This window comes from Erythranthe guttata, chromosome 9 (assembly GCF_056151865.1).
Source record: "Erythranthe guttata isolate IM_541 chromosome 9, IM_541, whole genome shotgun sequence".
Lineage (NCBI taxonomy): Eukaryota > Viridiplantae > Streptophyta > Magnoliopsida > Lamiales > Phrymaceae > Erythranthe > Erythranthe guttata.
This window is the reverse complement of record NC_142541.1, coordinates 1,303,239-1,320,732: the sequence shown is the minus strand read 5'-3', so window position 1 is coordinate 1,320,732 and position 17,494 is coordinate 1,303,239. Positions and strand designations below refer to the sequence as shown.

Below are 17,494 nucleotides of genomic sequence, written 5' to 3'. Positions count from 1 at the left end.
CTTTATTTCCACTTGATTTTCGAAATAGTTTTGTTCTATTTTCTTGTGGATTCCGAAGTTTTTGTTCTTTGTTGTGATTTTCTCTTCGATTGTGCTTCCCTTCTGCGTCAGAATGAAATAAAATCCAGCTAGGGTTTCCTAAAATCAGTTCATTTTTGAAAAAAAAATTGCAGTACTTCTTTTTCTTGACAAAAACAATGTAAATTTAGATAATTTTTTTATTAGGGGTGTGCAATAATTTATTTCAATACTATGAACAAACCACCAAATAAGTCATTTGAAAGAATTGAACTTTAGACCATGTATTGAAAATTAAAGTCATCCCCCAAAAAAAAAAAAATCAAAAAAAGCAAAAACACAATTAAAATAAAATAAAAACCAAGAATGTGTCAGCTGCAATCTCAATGCAATTTAACTAGTACAACTTACAGTTCTGTGAGGACTAAAGGGGAATAAGAAACCAGTAAAATAAAAGTTCAATAAAAATATCAGTAGCAGAAAATCATTTTACCCCCCTCCCCTCTCACCAACATCCCCCCACCCCCAACCCCCCACCCCCCATAACAAAGATTATTCATACAACTATATTATCTGAAGCTAAGACGAAGACGAACCACCAACAGAGGCGATTTTTTCAAGAAAAACTTTAATCTCGTCTTCCAACTTGGCCCTTATCTCCGGCGAAAGAGTGTTCCCTGCTCTTTCCAGAGTCAACTTCATCTTCTCTACATTCTGCCTTATGAACGTCATATCTGGCAACGGAATATTCTTATTCTGGCATGCATTCATCGGCACATGGGGGGTTTTCACCGCCTTCGGTCTATTCCTCTTCTCTTTAGTCCTCGAATGACCAGCTGGCGGCACTACCGGCACGCAATTGAGTTTGAAACCAACGAGCGATTCTCCAAACACATCATTGCTCTTCTTCTCCAAACTCCTAAACGCAAATCTAGCCTCCGAGCTCCTCTCGTACACAATCTCCACGTTAGAATTATCATCCGCCACCTTGATTTCCGATTCCTTCAATAACCCGAATCTCGAAAATGTAGCCACAAGCATTTCCTTAGAGGGCAACGGGATTCCTTGAGCAAAGTTTAGGACAAGACTGCCACCTGGATCTTCAACTTTGTTCACAACCCTTTTCTTCTCTGCCTTTTCTTGATTTTTTTCATCGGGCAAAGTTTTATCCGACGAGCTGCAATCCAACACGTTTCCGTTCAAGTCCGGAACCTGTAAAGATTCAACTTTTTCTTTTCTTTTTCTTTTTTTAGGCTCGGGTTTATCAACGGAAGGCAAAATCTCCATCTGAACTGGCTGACTAGCAAACGAGCTCATCCCATTCGTCAAACACTCGTTCGACTGCGGTATCTTTTCGAGGGTCGCGGTTGTATTTGGACGGGCTAATCCTTCAATTTTCTGATCTGGTACAGATTTACCTTGGTCTGTAGAAGCTTCTCCAACCGGAATATTTTCGACCAAAGGGGCTGTTTGGATTCTGTTCAAATCTGGTAATATAGAAATCGAGTCGATATCAGGTAGCGGTGTATTTGATGTCTGCTGAAAGCTAATCATACAGATGTTTCTGTCTACATTGGAAGAATCTTTTGTATACTCGAGAACTTTTGATATCGGTTTTTCCTTCTTTTTCTTAGCCTTCTTTTTTACGGCACTTTCTTTTGCTTCCAAATTATCAGTTTTTATTTGCAATTCATCACCTTCAGTTTGGACAGGGCCTGTTGATATCGATTTCTCCTTCTTTTTCTTGGCCTTCTTTTTTACGACACTTTCTTTTGCTTCCGCATTATCTGTTTTCATTTGCACTTCATTAGCTTCAGCAGAATTTGGAGCAAGGTCTTTTGATATCGATTTCTCCTTTTTCTTAGCCCTCTTTTTTACGACTTTTCCTTTTCCTTCCGAATTATCTGTTTTCATTACCACTTCATCCTTACTTATATCAGCATTGAGGAACGTATACATTCTGAAACTACCGTAAAATCTCTTCAGCGAATCAGAATACTTGCTTCCACCGAGGTAAGAACAATCACGGGCAGTAGAACAGAGCTCGTTTAGCAATTCGGTCGAACATGCATCAATGTCGTCTTCTTTGCTAATTACAAGATTGCCTTTCTGAGATTTTTTTGACCCCTTTTTCCGAGATTTCGTGACACTGCAACTACCCAAATCATTGGTCTTTTTAGGCGGGCTTGACGAGTTCTTGATATTCTCTGTTTTTGTGCCTGCAGTTGATACAACATTTTTTACATCTATATAAGGATAAGATAGATACTTGCTCTTCTTCCTTTCTCGTGATTCCGAGCCTTTACCCGATGTAGCTACATTGTTATCATCACTGTGAATATTCCTCTTCCGCCTTTGGCCAACAGTGACATCACCATCACGGGCCTTTCCGTGTCGAGAGTTCCGCAAGCTTCTAGAAGCATTATTATTAAGACCCTCGTCCACGATTTCTGATGTAACATTCTGTGCAGTGTCACTACCAGATCTGAGAAGATGCAGAGGCAACTGACAATGGCCAACCGAACAATAAAACGAGGACAGACGGATTTTCATTACAGTTAACTCAACTGTACCAGGTGCATTAACAGAACACGCAAGATTTCTGATACGTGCAGAAAATGTCGCAGGGTCAAACTGAGACAATGAGTTTTCTTCCCTATTTGACCTTGACTTCTCGAGCTTTTGACCGTCCTTTGAAAAGCAAAGGCAGGTCATTTTCGTCTTTACGCGCTGACCGAATTCGCATAGTGCCCTCTCCACCGAACCGGAAAAGTTTCTGGATTTGTTTTGCACCGACATCTGTTCAAAGTGCTCCATAAAAGGCTTCAAATCCAAACTGTTGCACCAAACAGAATATATATTTCCAAAGAGTTTGACAAAGAAGCTACCCCTTTTTTCGGACTTTGCTGCATGATTTGACTCGATTGGATCGGATATAATACCTGGCCACCACAACAGATTTCGAGTTTTAACCCATACCAAATCACCCACATCAAATGTGACTTCTTGCTCCACTACAACGTCTTCCCCTTCTTTCTTGGCACTTGCATTTTCTACACCAAGAGATATAGTTCGATTTTCTTGAAGTGAACTTTCTTGGTTGGGTATTCCATCCAACGGATCAAAATCATCCACAGATAAATTAATACCATCGCCAGAAATTTCTATCTTCGACGGTGAACAAGGCTTTTGAGGAAGCAACACATAATCGTCACTTTTTTCAACATTTTCCTCAACTTTCCCACTACATTTCAACTCCCCTTCCGAAACGAGCACATCATTATTTATTTGATTTCCTGCAATACTATCATCACAAACCACAGATTCACTTCCCAATCCCCCTTTATTTATCTGAGTATTACCAGCAACACCATCGAAGACCACAGATTCTTCGAGGCTGATATGACCTAATTTTCTCGATAAATCAACATGGCTTATTTCACAGTGACCACCATAAACATCAGATGTGCAGTTCTCACTTAAACTACACAAGAAAACCGAGTTCCTTTCTTCTAGGGTTTCCGAGCTTGTCGCCTTGGTTTCCATTTCAAGAATGTACCATCCAGATCACACCATTTTCCCATAAAAATCAATCAATCATCAATTTCAGAGCTGTTTCAGAAAAGAAAAAAAAAAACACAAGTCAGACAATCTATTGTTTTTTTCTACCGAAAGTCAAAAATTCCCCCAAAATTTAGCAACGAGCATGAAATTAGAACCAAAACATTGTTTTTCCCCCAATTGAGAAACCTAATTTGAGATAGGGTTGAAACCCACTGAAAATCAACCAAAAAAAACACAATTGAAAAATAGAATCAACATGCATTTATAATTATTAACAACATAAATGAAGAAAAATCACAGAAAAACATGAAAAATTAAGAACGTGATACGAACCTGGGGAAAGACCTCGGTTTTTGTTGACAGACAGTAATGGCGGCTCGAGAGAGAGAGGAGAGAGAGGGAGGGAGAGAGATCTGATATAAATAAAGAAGAAAATTAAGAAATTGAACTGTTTTTAGGTGGTAAATGGAATCAGAGTGACGGTGAAACTGAGATACATTATATATTAGGGAATATTTTATATATATATATATACATATATATATATATATATATATATATATATATATATATATATATATATATATATATATATATATAATATTTTTCAATAAATTGAAAAGAAAAAGACTTTTTAAGCAAATGTGGCAAAAAACACGTGTAATTTAAAGGTAAAATATTTTTTTTTATAGATTTATTCTTTTTCCTTATTTTCGAAAAAAATAAAGTTAATGGGATAAGATTTTTGAGATACCTTTGGTTAGATTATGTTTTGAATACAAGATAAGATGATATAATTTGTTTACTTATGATTGTAATTCTCCTGTTATCGACATCGGAGAATCTAACGTTTGTCGACTCCCGTTCGATTTCGTTTATCAATATTTTTCGATATTGAATTTGTCGTACGTATTCATTTATTTTCCTAATCGGGTAGATGCACGTATTTATTTATTTGCCTAGTCGGGTAGATTATGAATTTAATTATTTTACCTATTTTTTAATTCATGTTTTTTGGTAAGTAGGATTTGAAAATGTCAATATTTTTATTCATAATAAAATTCAAATTATCATTATTAATAAATAAATTTGAAGATGTTTTTCTTTTGAGTGGGTTTGAACATTCAATTATAGCTTATACATCTTAAATGCATTTTGAATTTCAGCATTTAATAAATTCAATTTTCTCGCATGATTTTGGAAATTGTGAATTTGTGATAAATTAATAGTCTAGAAATAAATATTATGATTTTAAATTCATAAAAAAGTGACTTTTAATTATTATTAATAACTATACTACACATCATCTTCCAGTTGACTTTGACCTCAAATTAGAGTTCTCTTACAGTCAGTGAGATCCATAAAAACCTATAATTAAGACAATTGGAACAACAAAATAACATAGGTAAATAATCCCTTAATCTTATGATTCATCCAAATTATTTATTTATTTATTTATTATTTTGGCTACTTTCAGTTAGCTGGTTCAAACCGGCAGACACAGTCGTATATGTTTCCGTTTATTAGCTTTGCCGCCAACCGCTGATTCTTCACCATCGCCAGCTGCAAAATTGAATCATAAACGGAAATGTGAAGAAAAAAAATCATTTCACCGTTAAATATAAGAATCTTTTTAACACTTCATTTAAAAAAAAAAAAACCCGAAATGCTAGAAATTGACCTTTAGAGCGTCGCATTTGAATTTCGCGTTGAAATTCGTATGTAGAGATCGTCCCATCCCTTCCAAAATAACCTGTAGTAGTAGCAGTTTGTATACATGATTAGACTTAAAAATAATATTAATTAATAATAATAAAAAAAATATTAATAATAATAAAAAATACCAGATCAGCATCCTTGGCAACAGCAGCAAGCTCAGAGCTCACCTGGCGGAGGTCAATGCACGGACTTCCGCACCCGTTTTCGACGACCATTAAAGGAACAGAGAAAGAACTATCTCTAGGGCTATCTTGCACGTTTATCATCGCATCCACAAGTAATCCACCTGCCTCAGCCGCCCCTCGTAGAATATCACAATGCTGCGTTACACGCATTTGCACGTAATTTTTCGTAAATTATTTATATATTTTTTCAACAATTTAATCGATTAAAATCTATCGTATAAAAAAAGGTAGCAAATAAACCTTGGCAGCCTCAGCTACAATATCAGGCAACTCCATTGCAGTAATGTCATTCAGTGCAGGAAGCGAGTTTGCAACCAACACAACCTGCAAAAAATTAAATTAATAAATAAATAAAATAAAAGGAAATTGTCGGACCCGTTTTTCTCTCCAATACGACGAGATACTGTCTCATGAAACAAAATCCAGTTTCTATTAAACTTTCAAAACGTTTCTTCGATCTACGAATGAATTAATCACGAATTCTCGAGCAAGGGATTTTCATAATCAAGATGTAATTATTATTAGGGCAAATTACGGCCACGCCACTGAGGTAACATTAAATTACGAAAAAAACCCCTCCTGTTTGGGTAATTAGTAATTAACTAATTTACAACCACACATCAACTATGTAACCGTCTTACACGTCCACCCTTACGGTATCAAATTTACCTATTGAAGGAGGGGGGTTTTAGTAAGACAATACATAGTTGAGGGGGGTGGTTGTTATTATCCAAACAAGATAGGTTTTTTCGTAATTTGATCTTACCTTAGGGTGTTGACCGTAATTTGCCGTTACTATTATATTTCAAGACTTTAATATAATCAGTAACCCGAAGCAAAAAAAATAAAAAAACGAACATACTTCGGTTCCTCGCCTGAGAAGTTCTCTTGCAAGTGGAAGCATTCCTAGTACAATGTCGGCACCCGAGTTGTCCACAAAAAGCAATGCCCTTTTATAGGGGCGAGGCCTCTTTTCTGCTGAACTAAACATCCTCTCTTTGAAAAGATCGAAATCGTCTACCTGTATTTATTAAATAATCGTTAAATATTGAATCCAAATGAAAAATAAATAATAATATTAAAATACTGAAAGGAAATACTGTCACACGGACCCGCCAAGGCCTTTGCATTTTATTGCGACTCATTCGGTAAATTTCGATAATCGTCCCCTTATGGTAGAGGTCAACACAAGCGCGGGACCCCCAGTCGAAGATGTTTGCAGCAAGTACACCTTCAATTAACGTAAGCAATCTCGTTTCCTGAAATTAAATATATATATAATTATATTTAAAAAGTGTGTTATTAAATAAATTGAGCTACAAAAAGTGTACTTACCTCGTTCATACTGTCGAGTTCCATTAACAGATCAGGTAGAACTGCTAGTGACGCCTCGTTTTCTCTATATTACGAAAAAAAAGGAGTGTCGAAATGAGAATATAATTTATAAATGACATACTACTTATTTTTTATTTATTTTTTTAATTTTTTTTTTACCTCTGTTTAATACTTCTGTAGACATCGTGAAAGTGAAACTCTCGTAAGCACTCTTCTCTTAGTTCTAAGAGGTTGGCCAGGCCCAACTTCCCATACGCAGCTGGCTCCTCCATCAACCTATCGCGCATAAATAGAAACTTTATAAGACGAGAAAACGAGAATATTAACTTATCGGATTTACTTTTTAACTAATTGAATTAAATTAGATATTATAAAGAAGCAAAAAAAAACTATAGACCTAGCAAGGTGAGCGGAGAAAGCACGAGCAAATGCATCGCCTCTTCTCTTGGCATCGTCCGTACCGCCTTCACTAGCCACAGCCTGCAGAATTTAAAAAATAAAATAAAAAACATAGTTATAATAATAATAATAATTTTTATTTACGAAAATGACCTTATCGACAAGGTCTGGCATGTGTTCTGACAAGACAGTGAACCAATACCTGCAAATAAAATCGAAGATTAAACATTAAGAAACCGGATAACTTATGAATAATAATTCTTTTAAGGAAATATAACAATCAAATTTACGGTACTTACTCTAACTCGCCGTGATCTGAAAGATCTATAGTGTTGGGCTCGTACCTGCAAATCCAAATAGAACCACTCGTCTAAGAGTACATTTAACCCAAATTTTTTTTAATTTTTTTTTTTTGCGAAATCACAAAATAATATTATGTAATTTAAACGAGTTTATTTAAAATAATTAGCTCACGTTTTAGGATCAGACAATAAAGGAAAAACCTCCAAACTCGGTACAAGATGAAGAACACCGACATTTAATTTGCTAGCATCGGGTCGTAACGCATCTCCTTTTGAAGATGGGACTTCAAAGCCTCCTAAGCCAGTAGTTCCTGGTGGTGCAGTCGGGACTGGAGCAGTTATTTCGGTTCCCTTTTGCACAAATTTCTCCATCCACGATATCTGCAACCATATAAATATTATATATATATGTATGTGTATGTATATATATATATGTCACATGCTATTTGTGTATAAAAAGGATTCATCAAGATTTGAGCAATACTGCCTCTTTATAATAATAAAATGGCGATGCTAAGAATATATTTCTTGTGGCTTGAGAATCTTTCACTTTAGGGACACATCTTTTAAAAGTAACAAAAATGGTAAAGAACATATTCTATAAATTAATCCCCTCATATCGATTTTTAGCCGTCAGCATAAATTAAAAAAGGCGTTGTACAAAAAAGCACCCGTTGGGCCCCACTAACATTCAGCTACCGGACATTGAAAATGTAAAATCTTGGGATTTTTTACGAGCTCAAGCTCGAGACCATTTTTAGTTGTTCATGAGCTCACGAGCTTTTTTAATTTAATATTTTTATTTTTATTTTATTATAGTTACAAATTAAATACATAATTATATAATATAACGATAATAATATTATAATAATAATTTAAATAATAATAATATTAAAAAAAATTGTGGATAAATCCTACATTTTCAATGAAATCTTCTAAAGGTGGCCGATGGACACTAAAAAAAATAATAATAATAGTAATATTAAAAAAAAAAATTGTGAATAAATCGTACCTTTTCATTGAGATCTCCTAAAGGTGGGCCGTGGACACTTCCACCAATATACGGTGCACCCATTGGGAATCTTTCTACAAATTGATGAACCATAAGATCATCCAATCCATGTTTTTCGTAGCTCATAAATGCACCGATAGCTCCTAAAAATCCCTCGTGTCTCAAAAACATCGCTTGTGCTTGTCCCTTTGACCTAAAAATAAAATGTGGTAATAAGTGTCGCATCAAAGTACTGTACCTTAAATTGCTTCGAATATTTCAAGAATTACCAAAATTGGACGGCAAATGAGATGGTGTCCATCGTGTACGCATGGCCCCGGATGAAAAATCCTCCGAAAAATATACGCTTGAGTCCGAATCGCAACGCGTTTAAGTAAGCTATCTGCAAGATATTATAGATCCACCACTCTCGTTTCATATTATAACTTTGATTAATTAAAGAAAATATAAAACGTCTATCAATTTTTTTTTTTACGTATTGCAACTCAACTTGCCTGGCCGATGTTGTAGGAAATCATTCTTAAGAGGGACAGAGATATATCTTCGGGACTGTAATCTTCAAGATCTTTGTTTTCGGATATAGCTTTGCCAAAACTAGAAGCAATAGTCGATGCAGAGAGACCGATCTGCACGTTTTTTATTGTATTTTTCACATAAATAAATAGAATAAACAAATTATGGAGTGTCGTAAAAAAGTACTAGAAAGATAAAAATTACAATAAAACGGGAAACATGCCTATCAAATATACTAAATACTAAAATTGAAAATACTCGATACACATGTCTCGATTTTTTGACGAAATTCATGCAACACAGACTCATCAAAAAAAATACCTTGGAGTAATCCATTCCTCCGTAAATATCACCAACAAGCATATCAATGGTTCTGTTGTCTCCCCTTTGGCTCAGCTCCAACAGTTCATCGAAACTAACGAGAAAAAAAAAAGTACGAGGAAAAAGTTTAAACATTTAATAACAATTTAAAAGTTTAGTAGTAGCATAAAGTCAACCATCATATAAAAAAATTGACCTTTTGCACTTGGTTAAGAGCTTCCCTAGACCCCAATACGTGCCTCCACCGACATTTGTTCCACTAACACGCTGGAATATTCCATCTCCATCAACCTGTAAAAAAAAAAAAAAAAAAAATCGAGTTAAAAAATTTGCAATAACTAAATATCTAAGGCCGCTTTTCGGTAAATGGGGATGAAATGAATACGGTACCTTGATCATACTAACGCCAGATCCTATATTGACGAGAAGATACGGAAATAAGTCGTTGGAATCGATCTGCACAAACTCTTTTTGTCCCTCCATATGTGTAAACGCTTCGTGCCGAATTGCCTGCACAGAACAACACGGTAATAAAAGATAAGTTACAGTAAGGAGAAAGAAATTAAAGAATCGAGATTGCAATTCTAATAAATAAATAAATAAATAAAAATTTAATCGCACCTTGAGTAGAAAATTTGCACCTGCCACCAAACAATTCATTTCGTCCTCTTTCTCTATACTAATTCCAAGCCTGTCCTTGAAAAGATCGGCAAACTTGTACGCTCCGCCACCTGTCGCCTTCGCACAAATAGTTCCAAATTACGAGATATTCGTTATATAAATTAGCTTCACTAGTAAACGGAGTACCTTAATTATGGTATTTTCGGTGACGGAACCCTCAGATTGCCAATGGCGTGAATCCATTCCTGTAAAAATATATATACATACATATGTATATTTATATATATATATATATATATATATATATATATATATATATATATATATATATATATATATATATATATATATATATATATATATATATATATATATATATATATATATATATATATATATATATATATATATATATATATCATAACTAAGATAAACGGAACAACGTGCGTATGAAAAGTAGCATCAAATCTACAAAAAATATCAAGAGAGAAAGTGAGAGAAAACGTGCCACCACGATGAAGCTGCTTGGAGTAGATGAAATCCAAGCACTCGTTAATTTTATTCGTCTCGAATTTCACGAAATGCAGCCTCCCTCCGAGAATCGGGTAGCTCCGTCTATTCACATTGGTTATACCAAGTCGTGCATTGATTATCTTTCTCCTCCTATCGGTCACTGTTTGGTTCTCGTGTCTCGAGAAGTACACCAATTTAATGAGAGATCCTGTCGTAGTAATAATATAAATTCCAACTTTTAAAAACGGTAGCTTTTAGTTATATAGCAAAACACGAGACTCAATGGACAAATGTAGCAATATAGATCATCAGATACCAAAGTTTTTCAACTCGTTACAAAATGTCGATTAAGCAAGATATAAGAACAAGCCAACGAACAAAAGATGCAAGGAATAAAAACGTCGCTCTTTTTCCCCCCGAAAATTGAAACCTATAACTATAACCGAAAAATGTCGTAAAACAGAAAAGTCGGATTCTTAAGTTTCTTTTACTAAGTTAAACCGAAAAGTCGGATTCTTAAGCTAATTTCGACTTAATGCCCGTATCGTTGAAGCTATAAAACCACACTACAAATATTTCTCAATTCTACACCACCTCTAATACAATATACATATATACACACATTATATATATATATGAAAAAAAAACCCAGCAATTCTCACATAAAGATACAAACTTCCTTCACAAGAACCCATGTGCAAAAATTCCAATAAAGCATGATTATAATTTTTTTTTTAATAATAATAAATAAATAAAATTTAATTAATTAATTATTGCTAAAAAAGGAAATGCAAGAGAGATTGATTAACCTCCAATATCGAGAGCCAAATGAGAGATATCATCGGATTGATTGGGCAAAAGAATGGTGGGATCTCTCTCCTCAAAATTGCCTTGAATGGCGGCGCCGCTGAGGTCCAGCTGCGGCCGCGACGATGACCGGTGAATCGAATTTCCGGCGATGGGTGCCATTTCCTTCTCTCCTCTACCGATTAATTGATTATCAGTATTATTTATACTGCCGCCGCCGTCAATCCCGATGTTGAATTCTTGGTGGTCCTCTGTTGAATTATCCATTGGAGTTACTGCTACAGCTGCCAAACCCCAATCTGCTTTTTTTTCTTTTTTTTCTTTTTTTTTTTTTGGCACCACTTTCTCACTCTAGAGTCAAAAAGTCCAATTTTTTGATTTATTAGTCTATAAATTGATTAAATAATTGCCCCCACTGAGAATTTTTTTTCGCTATTAAATTCTGATTATCCAAATCAAGAACAAACTAACAAAGAAAAACAGGTACAGATAATAAAAACTTTGTATTTATTTATTTACTTTTAAGAAATGAAAAACCCATATGGCCCAAGATTTAGATTTTATTGAATCTTGAATCTTGAAAAGAAAAAGATTTGATTTTTAGAAACTGGGCTTGAGTGAAAGATTGAAAAAACTTAAAGGGGTTTTCCAGAAAATTGAAAAATTGAGGGGAAAAAAAAAAGTTGAATTTATGAGGTGTGCAATAAAGATTGAGGCTTTGAATGATTGTTGATGACAGTATTAATTTTTTTTCTTTGTTTGATCTTTCGGTTGGCACAAGTACTAGAAATTGAAGGTTGTAGCTCGCACGCACGAATAGGCGCGCGTGTACGATATGGTCCCGAAAGAACGAATGAAGAAGAAATATAAAGATAATAAGAAAAATTAAGAGGAGATTATAATTTTCAGTAAAATAATATTTCCATGGAATGCAATGTGATATGATTGTTACGTGGTAATTTAAGCAAGAAAATATAGTTTTAGTTTGAGGATTAAGAAGAAAACATACATATATAAATTAGGAGAAGAATTAAAAGGAGAATTATTTATTTAGGTATTGATATACATTTTTATTGGTTGTAGTAGTTGATTTACAGGATTTACAATTCATAGCCCATGAACTAATCCACTAAAGCCCACTAAATAAATGCATAAAGTGACATTAAAACATCAACCAATTAACCTACTTATATGTAAATGATTAATTAAAATTGAGCCACCCACTAACTCATTATCTAATTACTTCGTTCCACTAATATTAAATATATTGCACGTGTCATTTATGACACGCTCTGAATATCCTTGTCCCCTAGGAGATAATCTTGATATGTGTATAAGATTATTTTGTGAGTTTGGTGGATCTGGTGACCCATGAATTGATTGAGAGAGTCGCCAGAATTTTTCATGATAAATGGAAATGGTGGATGTTTGCTTAAGACAAGTGAGCGCTTTGGAAAGATCGTCAAATTCGGTAGAGCGAAGACAGTGGAGCAATGTCTTAGTGAAATCCTCCCCTTTATTCTAGCTAAACTAGGGGTGTGAACGAGCTGAGCTCGCCTCTTTTAGCATGTTCGAGCTCGAGCTCGTACCATTTTGTTCGAGCTCGAGCTCAAGCTCCAAAAACTCAAGTCTGAGATGTGATGTTTCTTCTACAATAAAGGGATTGAAATAATGTTCGGGTTTCGAAGAGGCCCTTAGAGCTTGAAGGTCGATGGAGGACAACTTGGAGTATATTGTGTATTTTGTCGAAATTGAATTCATGTCGAGCTCGGATCTTATACAAAATCCAAAGGCAATGCAAACTCAATTTCATCTTATTCACTAACACACTTAATAGAGTATGCCACTAGCTCCATGTGTGAGTGTGATAGATATAGACAGCGAATGCAACTATATTCGACCCAATGTCAGAAACAAAGGTGGAAGAAAGCCTGCAACATAACATGGAACGGGGAGAGGTCCACTTGTGGCAAAACAAAGAGCGACCACACCAGTTGGCTCTCTCCATTACACTAAACCAGATCGCAACAAGTAAGATAACTCGTCTTCAGCAAACACGGATAACTCAAAATAGTCACATCACTCCCACGTGTGATCTGACCAAAGACATAACGAGGGACCACCACCCCATCCAGGGGCGGAACCAGGATTAGAAAGTAGGGGGGGCTGACTAAAATTTTGGGGTTCGGGGCAACGCCCCGAAAAAAAATTTAGGTTCGCAAAACATTGAAAACATAGGTTTATACTGCGAAAAAAATTACGACACATATCTATAATATCATATATATCTATAATTTATATAAAATTATGAAGAATAAACAAAAAATTTAAGGTTAAGACACATATTTACAAAATCTTTGGGGGGGCCAAAAGTAATATTCGAAAAATATTAGGTCAAAATAGCTAAAAAAAATTTTTTTTTTTTTCTTGGGGGGTCAACTGCCCCCCCCTGCCCCCCCCTGGTACCGCCACTGACCCCATCCATACGACATGTATTTACTCTCGGGTGTTAATACACACGTTCTGATTTTATGTCTCAAAGTATACCTAATAACATTGTTTCTGCACAATTTCAACTGACTCTACCGTCAAAGTACTAACGCCAGAAAATCATCGAACCCCACAACTCATTTTTGCAAGCCTCTCAGAACGCCAGACCTTCTTCTTATCTTTAAGCTTTCATACTCGAAGACTATAAAAATAAATATAAACCAACAATAGTAATGAAAACTAAAGAAAATGGGGAGATGGTCCCATTGACCAATTAGATACATACACATAAAAAAGTGTTGCCTTCTATCTCAAATAACACGTTTTTCACCATCAAGTGTAAAGCACTAAGAAAGAAGTTGGACTTAAACAATTTAGATCAACACTCATTCAACACGTATTATTATTTATTTATCATTACACGTACTCAAAAACAAAAAACAAAAAAAAAAAAAAAAACAAAAAAAAATTAAAATTAAAATTAAAAAAAACGAAAACACGGATTATTACACAATGACTCATTGACTTCCACCCCACCCCCCACCACCCCCCCCCCCCCCCCCCTATATATACCCTCCCCCCTTATTTCTCAAACAATACAAAAATCCGAACGTTAGAGAAAACAAACAATAAATAATTAAATAATTAAAAATGTCTTCTTGCGCAGTGGCAGCATCAAATTCACCGGTCTTCTCGCCTTCATCCTCCGTTTGCTCTCCCAAATCTTCTTCTTCTTCTTCACCTCGTCTCGTTCGTTTCCACAAGACAAGTGGGCTCGCTAGGGCTTTCTCCGCCGCCGCCGCCGCCGCCGGAGATTCGTCATCAGCCGCTTTGAAGAGGAAGAGGCCGCCGCAATTGGATATTCCGGTGGTGGTTTCGATGTCGGAGAATAAATCGGCGGTTGCGCCGCTGGTTGAGGAGGCGGTGGTGGAGGTGGCCGGAGATGGGTATTCGGTTTATTGTAAAAGAGGGAGAAGGCACGCTGAGATGGAGGATCGATATTCTGCTGTGCTTGGTCTTCAAGATGATCCGATCAAGGTAATTTTTGCTTTTTGGTAATAAAAATAACTTGGAGGGTTTTTTTAGCAATTAGAGGAAATAAAGGGTGCTGAATGCAATAAACTCCAATAGTTTATCTTAAAGCAATCCCTGTGATATAGCAAAATCCCCCCTATGATGCATTTTTTATCACTCAGTCCACTTAAGGATGTGTTTTTACTTTTTAGATGTAGTTTGATGATAAAATTGAGTTTATGGGGGGTTTTTTTGCTAATATTTATAACATGGGGGATTTTTTAACAATTAGAGTAAACTCATAGGTGCTCAATGCAATTAACCTAAATTCTAATTGGGCATAGTTTGATAATAAAATTGAGTTATATCGGGGTTTTTTGCTAATATTTATAACATTGGGGATTTTTTAACAGTTAGAATAAACTCATGGGTGCTTAATGCAATCAACCTAAATTCTAAATGGGCATTTTTTTAACAATTAGGGTAAACTCATGGATGCTCAATGCAATTAACCTAAATTTTAAATGGGCGTATTTTGATAATAAAATTGAGTTTATGGGGGGTTTTGCTAATATTTATAACATGGGGTTTTTTTTAACAATTAAAGTAAACTCATAGGTTCTCAATGCAATTAACCTAAATTCTAAATGGACATATTTTGATAATAAAATTGAGTTATATAGGGGTTTTTTGCTAATATTTATAACATGGGGATTTTTAACAATTAGAGTAAAATCATGGGTGCTCAATGCAATTAACTTAAATTCTAAATGGGCATATTTTGATAAATTATCTTTTTTTTTTTTTAATCCTTTTGAAGGCTATATTTGGTATATTTGATGGCCACGGTGGCACAAAGGCAGCTGAATTTGCATCTCAGAATTTGGACAAGAACATCATTGATGAATTAAGAAAAATCGACCAATCAGATGAAGGCATTGAGCTAGCTGTAAAAAACGGTTACTTAACAACTCATTCCGAATTTCTAAAGAAAGATTATCGAGAAGGAGCATGCTGCGTCACAGCACTCATCGCCGGAGACAAACTAGTGGTATCGAATGCCGGCGATTGTCGCGCGGTAGTCAGCAGAGAGGGGGCGGCGGAGGCTCTCACCTCCGATCACCGCCCGTCCAGGGAGGACGAGAAACACAGGATCGAAACCCTGGTTAGCACCTTAAAAACACACGCGCAATTATTAATTCACCACCTTCTTAATTAAGACTGGTTTCTTGATTCGTTATTCTTTTATTTATTTTAGGGTGGTTTTGTGGTATGTCGGAATGGCGTTTGGAGAGTACTAGGTTGTTTGGCGGTGTCTCGAGCTATCGGAGATAAATATCTCAAGCAGTGGATTTCGGCAGAACCGGAGACTAAAGTACTCAAACTCGAACCTGAGTTTGAGTTTCTTTTACTTGCTTCTGATGGATTGTGGGATAAGGTATACAAATCGAATCTTGGATCGTATTTTTACGTAATTTCTTAAATATGATTAAAGGGTTTTTTTTTTTAAAAATTTATAAATATATGTTATTGACTTATCAATTGATTATGGTTAATGCAGGTGAGCAATCAAGAAGCAGTAGATATTGCTCGTGGTTTTTGCAAAGGCATCGAAAAGCCTCAGCCTTTATTGGCGTGTAGAAAGCTCGTCGAACTCTCGGTTTCGAGAGGCGCTAGTGATGACATAAGCGTGATGCTAATTCAATTGGAGAAATTTTGTTAAAACTATAATTATGTTAGGACCAAGAAGAGTGAGAAATTTAACAAGTTGTAGATTAATTTTTTTTTCTTTTTTTTTTTTTGTACTTTAGCTATCTTGGTGACATTATTTTTAGTTGCCTTTATGGAATAAACAGCACCAGATTTTGATGAGCAGAACCTGTAAATAACTAGTTGATATATCTTGGGAAATGACCATAATGACCCTGCCAGGATGTTAGTCGTTATTCGTAATGTAGTTCATCGAACAAAAAAACTCAAATTACTTCGGTGTTAGTATAGAATGAATCGAAAATTTCGTGAGATATCTAGAATCGAAAAACCGATTTTGTAAGAATTCTAAGGTGGTGTTTGCAAATGATTATTTAAAAGCAGAAGTTAGTGATTGTGATTTAAGTTAGTTTTAAGTGCTTATTTCTAAAAGTTGGGGGTGTTTGCAAATATTTCGGAAAATGAACTAAAATTGAAAAAGCAGGGTTATGGGTGCTTTTAAAAAAATAGCTTAAAGCAGATTATTTTAAGAGAAGCAAAAACAAAAGTTGATTTTGCAAATACCTAAAAACAGATTATGAGCAAAAAAAACCGCATAATCACTTTCAAAAAGCATTTGCAAACACCACCTAAATCGCCGTCACAATTATAACTTCAAATAGAAAAATCTATACTTCACTAACTTGTTTTGTGCGCACGGATGCAATTCTAGTATTATAGGAGTTAAAAAATTCCGTCCCGATAGAGTCCTCGTTACTATTCGTTGGAAAAAAACATGCACATAAGAGAATAACAGGGATATTTTAATTTAATTTAAATGTGAATTTTTTTTTTATAATTTAAATACGTTATTTAAAATAAAAAGAATAAATTGTTATTAGAGCATCTTCAACCGATTTCATCATTTTTTCACCAAATCCCATTTTTTGTGGTGAAAAAATGGGTTCATCTTCCACCGGTAACACAATATT

At 35.1% G+C, this 17,494-nt stretch overlaps 3 protein-coding genes across 4 annotated transcripts; 1 reads left to right on the top strand and 2 right to left on the bottom strand.

Moving 5' to 3' along the window:
• Positions 1 to 347: 347 nt before the first annotated feature.
• Positions 348 to 4,117, bottom strand: LOC105952152 (Serine/Threonine-kinase ATM). The gene is made up of 2 exons (XM_012975668.2): positions 3,916 to 4,117; positions 348 to 3,630 (listed from the first exon to the last, which is right to left on the bottom strand). Exon 2 carries the CDS (start codon positions 3,562 to 3,564, stop codon positions 598 to 600), a length of 2,967 nt encoding a protein of 988 aa, XP_012831122.2. The 5' UTR covers positions 3,565 to 3,630; positions 3,916 to 4,117; the 3' UTR covers positions 348 to 597.
• Positions 4,118 to 4,831: 714 nt separating this feature from the next.
• PANK2 (pantothenate kinase 2) lies at positions 4,832 to 12,183 on the bottom strand. 2 transcript variants are annotated; one of them, XM_088823460.1, is made up of 23 exons: positions 11,856 to 12,183; positions 11,312 to 11,808; positions 10,498 to 10,710; positions 10,176 to 10,234; positions 9,990 to 10,106; positions 9,759 to 9,878; positions 9,565 to 9,659; positions 9,369 to 9,462; positions 9,029 to 9,160; positions 8,804 to 8,916; positions 8,535 to 8,727; positions 7,695 to 7,903; positions 7,520 to 7,564; positions 7,374 to 7,422; positions 7,219 to 7,301; positions 6,981 to 7,097; positions 6,822 to 6,885; positions 6,599 to 6,745; positions 6,349 to 6,507; positions 5,727 to 5,810; positions 5,427 to 5,621; positions 5,264 to 5,335; positions 4,832 to 5,145 (listed from the first exon to the last, which is right to left on the bottom strand). In XM_088823460.1, exons 2-23 carry the CDS (start codon positions 11,574 to 11,576, stop codon positions 5,056 to 5,058), a joined length of 2,715 nt encoding a protein of 904 aa, XP_088679586.1. In that variant the 5' UTR covers positions 11,577 to 11,808; positions 11,856 to 12,183; the 3' UTR covers positions 4,832 to 5,055. The 2 variants fall into 2 exon arrangements, with proteins under 2 accessions (XP_088679586.1, XP_088679587.1); XM_088823461.1 differs by having other exon boundaries at positions 8,804 to 8,912; positions 9,025 to 9,160; positions 11,312 to 11,991.
• Positions 12,184 to 14,378: 2,195 nt separating this feature from the next.
• Positions 14,379 to 16,685, top strand: LOC105952236 (putative protein phosphatase 2C 25). Its single transcript, XM_012975770.2, has 4 exons — positions 14,379 to 14,837; positions 15,634 to 15,978; positions 16,072 to 16,251; positions 16,375 to 16,685. Exons 1-4 carry the CDS (start codon positions 14,451 to 14,453, stop codon positions 16,534 to 16,536), a joined length of 1,074 nt encoding a protein of 357 aa, XP_012831224.2. The 5' UTR covers positions 14,379 to 14,450; the 3' UTR covers positions 16,537 to 16,685.
• The last annotated feature ends 809 nt before the right edge of the window (positions 16,686 to 17,494 follow it).